At 61.3% G+C, this 10,970-nt stretch overlaps 1 protein-coding gene across 2 annotated transcripts; it reads right to left on the bottom strand.

Annotated features, from left to right (window-relative positions):
* Nucleotides 1-44: 44 nt before the first annotated feature.
* Nucleotides 45-9,535, bottom strand: ZYX (zyxin). 2 transcript variants are annotated; one of them, XM_082845929.1, is made up of 10 exons: nt 9,421-9,535; nt 8,557-8,770; nt 7,872-8,071; nt 7,629-7,721; nt 6,989-7,513; nt 2,712-2,832; nt 2,397-2,566; nt 2,070-2,248; nt 1,211-1,331; nt 45-628 (listed from the first exon to the last, which is right to left on the bottom strand). In XM_082845929.1, the coding sequence occupies exons 2-10, from the start codon at nt 8,756-8,758 to the stop codon at nt 524-526; spliced, it is 1,716 nt and encodes a 571-aa protein (XP_082702055.1). In that variant the 5' UTR covers nt 8,759-8,770; nt 9,421-9,535; the 3' UTR covers nt 45-523. The 2 variants fall into 2 exon arrangements, with proteins under 2 accessions (XP_082702055.1, XP_082702054.1); XM_082845928.1 differs by lacking the exon at nt 9,421-9,535 and adding an exon at nt 8,901-9,007.
* Between the last annotated feature and the right edge of the window lie 1,435 nt (nt 9,536-10,970).

Raw genomic sequence — 10,970 nt, 5'->3', positions numbered from 1 at the left:
TCCATCTCACCCTCAAGGGCTGTAGGCACAAAAGAGTCAACTGCTAAGAATTCTGGAAAACACCTTTTATTTGTAGCTGTAGCCACAACCTGGCAGCACAGGGGTGGGTGGGAACGTCCAGGCTGGTGAGCCCAGCCCAGCCTCCCAGCAGGTCAGGGCGTTTCCTGGCCCTCAGCAAGCAGAGTAAGAGGCTGCTGGAGGGCCAGCTGAGGGCATCGGTGCAGCAGTGAAAGCAGCAGCGCTCAGTCTGGTGCCCCCTCAGGTGGGGTACCTAGACGATGGTGGGTGGTCCCTGCAGGATCGGGGAGGACTGGACCCCAGGGCTGGGACTCTGCAGCCCTAGGCCATGTTGGGTGGGGCCCCGGATCAGGGCACAAGGGATACTGGGGTGGGGTCCGGCACGGAGGGAGGGGCTCGACGTCAAAAATTAACTGTGGGGAGGGTGAAGGGGGGAGGTGTTCTCATTGTGGGTGGTCTGCTAACGGGGAATGGATTTGCAGTCAAGAAGGGAGCCAGTCCTCACTCAGGTCTGGGCTCTGGTGGTGTGGCATTTCCGGCAGAGCACGTGGCCATCCAAGGGGAAGCAGCCGTTGTCGTCCGCCTCGATGGACAGTGGCTTCCCACAGTCCTGGGAGAAGGAAAAAGAGTGCACTGGCGGGGAGGCCCCCTAAGCACCCCACCTCCCCTCTTTAAATTAGGAAGGCCGGATGCTTCACGGCTCAGCCATGCCCTCGTTGTCTGTGTCCCCCAAATCACAGCCGCCTCCACTCCTATGCCCGCCTCCATCACCACACTTTCACTGTTGTCCCCTAGGACTCTCCCCAGGAGGACGGGCAGTGGGTAGAGCCGCTTCCGAGGCGCCCGCCCCAGTAAAGGATGTGCGGCCTCTCCCACCCGTCTCACCTCTATTCTGACTCTCCTTTAACCTCACTGAGACCCCCAGCCCTACCAAAACAAAACAACACGCTTCCCTCCCATCGGTCCGTCCCCTTTCTTGGTTTATCGGCAACTCAGTGACCTCACAGAGGACCCACACTCTGCAGTCCTGGAGTGACGGGTAAGCATCTCTGCTGGGCGGGCGTGGATGCGGTCTCTGTCCACCCTCAAAATTGCAGCACTGATTTACTCCAGGGCCCGGCGCTGTCCATCGCTCATTGGTGAGCAGCGTCCCACCACCTCCCATCCCCAGGGGGCCGGGGTGATGGCCGACCTCACACTTGTAGCACTTCATATGGAAGTTCTTGTCCAGAGCGACCACACGCACGGTCTCCTCTCGGCCAGGCTCGGGCATGATGGGCTCTGTGCAGACGGAGCACCTGGGGGCATACTGCCTGTGGGGCAGAGAGCCGGGTGCGAGTCAGAATGGGGGCGAGGGGCACCGGTGCTGCCCCCAAGAGTGCAGGGAAATGAGATGGCAGACTGGTCCTTACCTCCTGCCACACCCACCCTGCAGCTCCTGCAGAAAGCACCCCCAGAGGACCCCATACCTGGGACCCCACACCTGGAACCCTGCCCCTCGCCTACCCCGCACCACGTGGCTGCCTCTGCCCAACTGCTGAGGGGCACAGAGGGGTGTGACGTGCTGGCCACCCAAGGTGGAGCCCCGAAACGTACACCTCCCACACACTCAGAGGTGGGAATCCGAGTCTGCGGAGTCCCTGCTCCCGCCCTTTAGCTGCGTCACGGGATTCTGCCAGTGGCCTGAGCAAGTCGCCACCTTGTAAACACCGTGTCTAAGGGGAAACCCGAGTTCCAAACAGCTGATCTCCAGAGGAACTCTTAGAATCCAGCCTGTGTGTGAGGTGAAGTCACTGCAGCACACAGTGCTGAATGCAAGACCACACCCAACATAAAGAGCTGGGCTGGGGGAAGGGGACGAGCCAGCAGCAAGACTCGCCATCCAGGCCAAAGGCCGCCGGACAGCTCAGTCCAAAAGACAGACAGGACGTGGGGACAGAAAGCAGGTCCAGGGGTTTGGAGCCGTCTTGGGGTCAGGGGGCAGCCTGGCTCCCAGAAATATGGGAGCTGGCGCCCAGAGAAGAGCCCGGCGGGGGGCGGAGGATCCCCACCTGTGGTAGTCGGGGACGCAGTGGGGCCGGCTGGCCGGGTCCACGATGAAGGCCGTGCCCTCGAGGGGGCAGGCGCAGACCACACAGGTGAAGCAGTGCGGGTGGTAGGCCCTGCCCGTGGCCCTCAGCATGCGGTCAGTGATGGGCTGCCCACAGGCGTTGCACTTCTCCAGGGTGTCCTGAGGAGGCAGCAGCAGGAGGCTGGCAGGGAGCTGGCACCCACGGGCCGGCTGCCAGGGCACGGCTGCCCCACGCTCGCCCCCCACCCCACCCCCCACCCCCACCCCGGGCTGAGCCCCAGGGGTCCCCAGCCCGACCCTGACTCACAGTATAGCAGCCCTCACAGTACGGCGCCCCCTCCAGGCTGTAGAACTGCTGTCCCTGCAGCCGCTGCTCACACTGATGGCAGGTAAAGCAGGCGATGTGGAACAGCTGCCCCAGAGCGCGCACCGCGGGTTGAGCACGTGCCAGGGGCTGGTGACACCGGCCACAGGACTCTGGGAAAGCCGCAGAGACGGAAGTGAATGGGACGAAGGGCGTGAAGCTTGCAGGGGCTGAGCTGGCCTGGGCAGGGAGTGGGACCACAGACAGCGGAAAGCACGGGAACGCAGGAGATGTCCCTGCGGGCGGGCGGGGGCTCACCGCTGGCGGCCACGTTCTGCCTCTGAGGATGCTCCATGTCCTGCATCAGCTGCTGCGTCAGCTGCTCCAGCTCCTCTACCTCTTTCAGGGTCAAGGCTCCTGGGGCCCCAGAGGAGCGCACCTGCAACCCCAACACTTTCCTCACACTCTCTGAAGGGTCACGCCTTCCAAGGACCCGCCCCAGCGGCCTTACCCACTTCCTTCCAAAAAGGACCAGCTCCCCTCCCGTTTCCCAGATACTCAAGTTGGCTGGACCCAAAAGGCTGCTCGTCCTCCCTCCCCAAGGCCCAGCACCACACAAGGAAGGGGAAGAGGACGACACTTCCACCCGCTTTGCCCGGAGCCCCTGGGCAGTCACAGGCAGGCCAGAAGGACGGAGCGGACGCAGGCCACGCACACAGCAGCGCAGGTCACCGAAGCACTGAACACACCAGGCCACGCGTCAACTCCACAGAGCATGCTGGGACATGGCCCCCGTGAAGAGACCGGCACGCGAGGGCGTGTGCACCCACACACGCGCACACACCTACCCGTCCCGCCGGCTGCCGAGCAGCCCCTGTCAGCGTGAGGATACAACACAGGCGGGAGTCAGGTTAAACCCCAGGGCTGTCTGCAGGAGCCCAGCCCGCAGCTCCCACGGAGAGGTCCTGGGGTCCCCTCCTTAGAGGGGGTTCCTGGACCACCTGACCCCGGTCCCTCCCCAGTAGGCCTCAGAGAAGGGCCACTCTCTAGGCCAGCCTAGCCCTCCTGTTAGGGGATCCTGAGACAGCTGGAGACTGGGGGTGGGGGTGAGGTTAGGGGGGCAGTGCCAGGAACCCTGAGATCTCCCGGGAGGAGGCGCTGCAGGGGCTGTCCGGCCTGTAGCAGCATTTCCAGGACATGGTCCCACGGGAATGCTGGGTGGGTCTCCATTACTAAGTCCACCCGGGACCGAGGCCCCCGATGCTGAATGCTCTACCTGCCCATGCCTTCACTCCCCTAACACCCAGAACTCAAAGCCTCCCAGCTCCCTCCTCCCGTGGCCACCTTCCCCTCAGCCCTGGCTCTACCACCCTCACACCTGTCCGCGTGGAGAGTTGCATCCGCCCAGGGAAGCACAGATCCATCGATGCTCCAGCTCTCAGCCATTTGCCCCACGGACTCCTGCTACCTCCTGCCTGTAGCTGACTGTGTAAGTCCCCGTAAGCCCCCGCTTCTATGTAAGCTTCCCCTTTTCCTCTCCCGGTCATCCCTTCTCGGGGACAGACAAAGAGGACACAGCCAGCCCTTTCTCTCTGGTGCCACTTAAATGCCTCTTCCATTCTTTGGAAGTATGAACTATTCAAACATCAGCCCTCCTTGGGTACCCACGCTCCCCCACGACACACCAATCCAGCCACTGTTTTCCCTCTCTGCCTGCGAGCACCGATGTCCCAGCTTCAACATGCATGGCACTCAGACCTCTGCAACTCCAACAGCTCCCAACGTCCCTCCAGCTCAGGCACCTTCCACCATGGGACACCCTGGACCTGAGATTTATTGGTCTCTGCCTCCAAGACCCTGGGCGTGACCTCCCAACCATCACCTCCTCCCCCTTTTCCCATCCACATCTACTGAACGAACCTGCTCAGAAAGGCTTTGGTTCCTCTGCCTCGCAACCCTCTCCACGTGCCTTCTTCATCCAGCCATTCTGGCTTGCCTCCCCTGAAGCCCAGCCCCTCGACCATCGACTCCTACAAGGCTCTCATGGCCACTCTTGCCACCTTCAGCCACCATCACTTATCTGATCCAATCTCAACCCTGGGTCACGCCACCACCCGCTTCCTGCTTCTGCCTCCCAACTGCAGAAAGTAGGTGGAGAGATCCCTGAATGCTGCAGAGGGAGTTCACCAAACACGGCAGCGCCCTCCGGCCCTCCAGCCTCAGCTCGGCTGTCTGGCATTTGGCTCTTGTGGGTTCCCAGTCGCGTTCCCCATGGCAGCTGTTCCAAACCCTTGCATCTCCTCCAGCCCCCAACTGCGTCGTCGCGCCCTGGCTCTCACGGATGACCTCACCTCCTACGTGAGCGAGGAACTGGGAGCTGGCCGGCTCGAGCTCCCTCTCGTTCCTCTCTGCCCAAGACTGCGGCCACACAGTCCAGGGTCTCTGGGCTGGGAAAGCCCTGGGGGCGGGGCGGTCACCAGCAGCGCTCTGCTCCCCGCTCTCAGGCAGAAGAACCCCTCTTCCACGGGCTTCTTCCCCCTGGTTCCCACCCATACCTGAGCCCTCCTCCCCTACTGTCAGCCCTACACACACACACACACACACACACACACACACACACACACACACACACACACACACGCCTTCCCCTCCCTGCCAACCTCTGAGAACAGGCCACTCTGGCAACTGCATTTTCTCACCATCCACTCTGCTCAACTCTGTCCCCACCACAGGACATAGCTTCCGAATCATCCAATCTCCAGCCTTATTTTAGTCATCATGCTTCTCAGACCCCCACTGAAGAGCTCCTCGGCCATCATCCGCTTCTCTGAGATGCCACCCTGATCTGTGACTCTCCTCCTCCTGCCATTCTTCCCCCTGGTCCAAGGTTCTTCCCAGGGACCCGGCCCCTCCTGTGTAAGTGTCCCCGGGCCTTCAGTATCACCACATACAACCAACGCACATATGCTCACCTCAAGCCCAGGCCCTCTCCTGCCACCCATCCCCCATTGCTAACTGAATGACAGTTCCAGCTGAAAGAAGGTCCTCCTGGAACCTGTTGCTCAACATGCTGACAGCTGGACCCACCTCTTCCGGCCCACACCATTTCCCCTTCTGGACTTCTCTATTTTGTCAGCAACACTGTCATTCCCCAACACACCAGGGCTTTTTTTTTTTTTAACCCCTCCCCCTCCTCTGGCAACTGTGTCAGTTACTGAGCCTGGAGGCTCTTCCTCCTCTCCGGGCCTTATTTTTCATTTCCACTAATGTTACTGACGCCCAGGAGTGAATCCCCACACGTCGCTGACCTCCTGTGTCTAGGCCACACCTCTGCTGGAAAAACTTTTCCAAAAGCACGGCTGTCACCAGACCTCCCCACCCAGACACACACCACCTCAAAAATCATTACTGCCTCTCCAGGACCCACAGGCTCCCTGGGTGCGCTATTTCATCTCCTTCCCACTAAGCGCCCTCCCACCTCTCTAAGCATGGCTCTGTAATTTCCCCACAGGGACCTTCCACTTTCTATCCTCCAGACGCCCCTGGTGTATCTGTGCCCTTGAGTTTTGTTCATGCTGTTCCCACCCGAATGCCTGTCCCTCTCCTCTCTGGATTCTTAAGTCCCACCAGCCTTCGAGGCACAGTAGCACCATGATGCCTTTTCCTAACTTCCCAGCCTCAACACTGGCTCCCTGTGTGGAGTTCCTGTAACGTAGGATTCTGCACAACTCATTGGCACTTGGCATCTCTTCCTATCCTGTGCCTGTACACACACAGACATCCATGCGGTCAGTTAACTCCGTGGCTGGCTGGACTAGATAGATGACTGGCAGGGTCCCTTCAACCCAGAAGATCAGCCTCCTGAACTGGAAGGCAGGAATGGTCAGGCAGGAGTGATAACTGTTCTGCGCTGGGCGTTCCTGTGCTGGATACAGACCCACAGCACGTTCCACACTTTAGCTCACTTAACCTTCCCAACCATCGTAAGGATGGATAGTGAACTGAGGCTCAAAGTTCACCTAACTTGCCTGGGGTCTTGGGAGCCACAGTTCTATTCCAGGTCCACTGACGCCCTCGGGCTCAACCTCTTTGAGATCTCTTCCCTCCCGAGTACAGAGCACAGTGCCTGGCACTGAGCAGAAGCTGGCTGGCTCAGCCAGTGTTTACCAGTGGCTCTTATCACCAGATGGGCCCTCAGGCAGTGAAAGCACTCAGAGGAGCAGAGATTAACTCAAGACTCCAAGAAGGGGGAAGATCTGAAGTTGGACTGCTGATGATCTCATCCCTCCTCTTCAACTTTCTGGGGCAGGGCGCGAGGGAAGGTCCACCAAATCCTCCTCCTAACTCAGAGGCTGTGTGCTCCCCCTGCCTCCCAGTCGGGCCCCACCCAGCCCCAGACCCTGCCAGGCTCTCCTCCAGAAGCGCTTTCTCTTGCCATTGTCCCACCATTCCAACAGCAGAGGCTGAAAACTCCTATCCCACCACCCCACACCCACCCCACTTTCCGGGACCACCTTCCTCCTCATTCTCGGGCTCCTGGCTTAGCCCTGCCCCCAGCCCCCTGGTGTCAGCCTGGTCTTCCCACCCTCCCTCACCTGGTTTTGGTTTTGAGCCGGTGGGGGCACTGCGTGCTGCTTCTCCTGCACTTGGGGCTTCTCCTTCTGCTGAGCATAGGTGAAGTTGGGTGGCTGAGGGGAGCCTGTGCCAGTGGAAGAGGGAGCTTCAGGGGGCCCCAACTTCTGAGTGGGCTGTGACCCGGGTCCACCTGGAGCTCCAGCGCTGAACTTGGAAGCCACAGGAGTAAACTTGGGAGTCACTGGAGAAAACTTAGGGGTTGGAGATGGGGCAGGGGGACCTCGGGGCTGGGTGTTAGCCAAAGGCACAGGCTGCGGCTGGGGCTGGACATGCATCTGGACCTGAGGCTGGGCCTGGGCCTGGGCCTGGGGCTGGGACTGCACGTGAATATGTGTCTGGCTCTGAGGCTGAGCCTGCGACAGAGGCTGGGAGCTAGCAGGGGACTTCCAGGGAGGCAGGGGTGCTGTGCCCCCAGTTGCAGGCTTAGAACTGGACTTGGAAACGAATGGAGTGGTGACCGGTGGGAGTACATATCCAGATGACACCTGCAAGGGAAGGCAGAGGGGAGAGAGGAGTGCCTTAGAGAGGCTACTGCCCTCCATAACTCCATCCCCATGCCCTTCCTCCCTGCCCTGCCTTTCCTACTCTCCTGCCCCTTACCCGGGCTTTGAAGGGATCATTCTTGGTCATGTCATCCAGCAACGAAGACAGAGAGTCGATCTCCAGATCAATACTGCTCACCTTCTCCCTGGGCTAGAGGATCAGGGGTCAGAGCACCCATCCCAGTTCTCCACTGCCACCCCACCCCCCATGAGGGCAGAGATGCGGGGAGGTCAGCGGGGAGGACACTCCTCTCCTTTCCTTGGGGTGTCCACTGTAGCTGCCTCTCCCAGGCCTCCATACCTGTGGTGGGAGCTGTATGGGGGCCTCAGGCCCTCCCTCCTCCACTAGCGGAGGCGGTGGGGAAGGGAAGATCTCCTCCTCCGAAGGCGCAGGGGGAAACGGTTCCTCGATCGGGGGAGGGGGAGGGGGGAAGGCACCTCCCAGAGCGCCCTCGGCGTCGTCGGCCTCCCCAAGCACAGGAGGAGGCGGTAAGGGAAAGTCTGGTGTTGGAAGGAGAGAGAGAGGGCAGTCAGCAGGGACCCCTCTACGCTTCCTTCAAGTTCCCTTCCTTGAAGTAGCAGCTCTAACCCCCAACCCAATAACTCTCTCGAGGGTCCTGGAGCGTACGGGAAGTTAACGGGGTGGGGGGCTGGGCGCAGGACGCCCTGGGAGCACTGGGTCAGGAAAGGCCGGGGCTCAGCCGAGGAGTGGTACATCTCCCATTACACTTCGGAAAACGGACCCAGAGGGGAAGATTCGTGCCCCACATTCCCGCCTCCCACCCCCAGGCGGGGGACCTGGAGCAGTCCCAGGAGCCCTGGCCCCCAGCCATGAGCTCCACGATGAGGTAAGAACATCTGCTCGGGACTCGGTGGCTGCGCCCAGCCCCCTCCGCTGCGACCTCTCCAGACATCCCCAAATTCCCGAAACCACTCCCCCCAGGCCGGCGCCCGCCGAGGTCCAGCCCCCAAGCTCGGCCACATACCTTCCGGGGGCGGCGGGGGAATCTCGCCCACGCGGCCCATCTGTGCGCGTTGGGCCCCAGCGGCCGAGGGTGGCTCGCCGTCCCCGGGCCGGAAAGGATTCACTTTGGGCTTTGGGGCCACCACCGGGCCGAACTTCTTCTGCGGGGCGTAAAAAACTGGAGCCGAGACGGAGATCGCGCGAGGCGGGCGGGGGGCCGCCATGGCCAGGCCGTGCTGCGGGGGGTGGGTGGCCGGGTTACGCAGCGCCGAGCCGGGCAGAGGACCCCCTCGCCGGCCCGGCTCCCCTCTGCTCCCCCGTCTCCCGACCCCGTGGGCGGCCGCGGGGCGGCTCCCCGCGCCTCACCGCGGGTCGGAGCGTGCGCGCCGCGTCTCGGGTGGCCGCCTCGCAGCCGGGTCCGCGGACTCTGCGTCCCGGTCCCGAGCCGCCTCCAGCCCGGCGGGGAGGGACGCGGGAAGAGGGAGGGAGGGAGAGGGCGGGGAGAGAGCGGCGCCGAGACCATACAAGGAGCGGCCCGGGGAGGGGGCGGGGAGAGGCGGGGAGGGCGGACGGGGCAGGAAACTCCCCCAGGAAGGGGCCCTGATCCTGCCCCGGGGCCGGAGGCTTCAGCAAGGTCCTCCCGCCCCCGCCACCCCCCGCCCCCGCCGCCCCGGCCGGGCACGGACCGCCCCTCCCCAAACACAGGCCTCTGATGTCATTTCCTGACTTGACCCCCTCCACACTCCCGCGGGTGCCCGAGATCTGACTCACCGTCCCCACTCCGGGCTACGCCGGCGGAGGTCGGGCGGGGGCCCCAGAGGTGCCCAAGCAGCCCGGTGGCGCCTCCGCCCCGGCCCAGCCCCCTCCTCTCCGGGCCTGCAGTTACCTGCCTCCGCCACCTCCAGCGGCTCCTCCGCCTTCCCAGCCAGCGGCCAGCCCCGCGCCCCAAATCCTCTCCGGGTCAGCCCAGACAGGCGGGACTGGGATGGAACTGGGCTCCTAGGTGGACGGGGATGGTGAGTGGGGGGCGTCCTCCCCGCCTACGGCCCCCTAGGCCCTCTGTGCCCTGGGGCAGGGGTGGGCGGTGTGAGCACGAACCTCAAGGATCCTTTGGGGGATCCTAACCAAATCCTGGGCAGCTACTTAAGGCTTCGAGGAATTCGCATCACCCGCGACCCGCCTGCGGATCGGTTAAACATTGCAGGAGGGAGAGTCGCGGCGGGTGGGGCCGGGCAATGGAGGTGGGAGGGCGGGGCGGAGGCGAGCGCGGCCAGCGCGCTTGGGGCGGGGGAGAACGGACTTGGGCGCGGGCTGCAAGTCTGCGCCCGTCCTTTTTCGCCCACCGTGACCCACCCCTCGAGGAGGCGGTGCGCGGCCGGGCGGCCCTCGGGGGATTCGGAGACTGCGCTCGGTGGAGCCCCCCATTGGTCCGACCGGATTCCTCAGCCTTCTTGTGCCCTAGGTCACAGGAAAGGGACAAACCTGGGTTCGTTCTTTCTTTCTCTTGTCTTTTTTTTAATTGAACATGGAAACTTACCGAATTGCCTCCTGAATTCTTCCACACTCACTACCTACAAACTATGAATTCACATGGCCTTTTGGCTTGTAAGTCCAGCGTATCACCCTCAGACGCTTCCTTTTCTCTCACTCTGTACTGCCAGACCTCACTGCCATCTAAGGCAGTCCCCTCGTGCACACTCTACTCAGTATTTCCTTCCAAATTGGCTACACCCTACGGTCAACGAGCATCTGTGCTACGCTCTAGAGATTGTCCAGACTCACTCCTTACATTTCCCGTGAGAAAACAGGCTGGGAACTTAAGAGGTGGGCCCAGGGTCACGCCCAGTAAGCTGCAGGATCTAGACTAGAACTGTGTCTCTTTGAGGGCTCTGATGTCAGAGCTCATTCCTCTCCACCCTGGTGTCAGGTGAAGCAACCCTGGGTACAGGAGAGCAACGTGAGGCAGCCGGAGTGCCCAAACTAAGGGACAAGTCTCTTTGTTCTCTCCGCATCATTTTCTCCATGGATAAAAGAGTGATGATATTTAATCCACGTACCTTATTGAATTATATAAAGAAATAAATGCAATATCATATCTGAAAATGCTGTGTAATACCCAGTATTATTATTCAATTCGCAGTTCTGACAGGTTAACCTAAGGCCATTTTCCCCACATGTCCCCTTCCAGGTTTCCAGGCACGTCCCTCATGGGCCCTGGTTTATGCATGCCGTCTCCTTCCTTCAACTTGATCAAATATTTAATCACACCTAAGACTACCTCTTTGTCTCCTTCTCAGACCCCACTGATCTTTCTTTTCTCTGGTGTCTTATTGCCTTTGTCACCGGTATTTCTCACAGCCACAAGCATGTGTAGCCATGTATAACATGAAGCATGCAGTGCAGACCTTCTCTGACACGTATAAGCTGGTGCTGGGC

This window comes from Leucopleurus acutus (genome assembly GCF_964270905.1).
Source record: "Leucopleurus acutus genome assembly, chromosome: 9".
Taxonomy (NCBI): Eukaryota; Metazoa; Chordata; class Mammalia; order Artiodactyla; family Delphinidae; genus Leucopleurus; species Leucopleurus acutus.
This window is presented reverse-complemented; position numbering and strand designations above follow the sequence as displayed.

Coding starts and splice junctions, on each gene's coding strand:
- ZYX (XM_082845929.1), bottom strand. CDS start 8,758: ATGGCGGCCCCCCGCCCGCCTCGCGCGATCTCCGTCTCGGCTCCAGTT. Junction 7,722..7,871: donor CCATACAGCTCCCACCACAG/GTATGGAGGCCT, acceptor CTGATCCTCTAG/CCCAGGGAGAAGGTGAGCAG. Junction 2,833..6,988: donor CGGCTCAAAACCAAAACCAG/GTGAGGGAGGGT, acceptor TTGGGGTTGCAG/GTGCGCTCCTCTGGGGCCCC.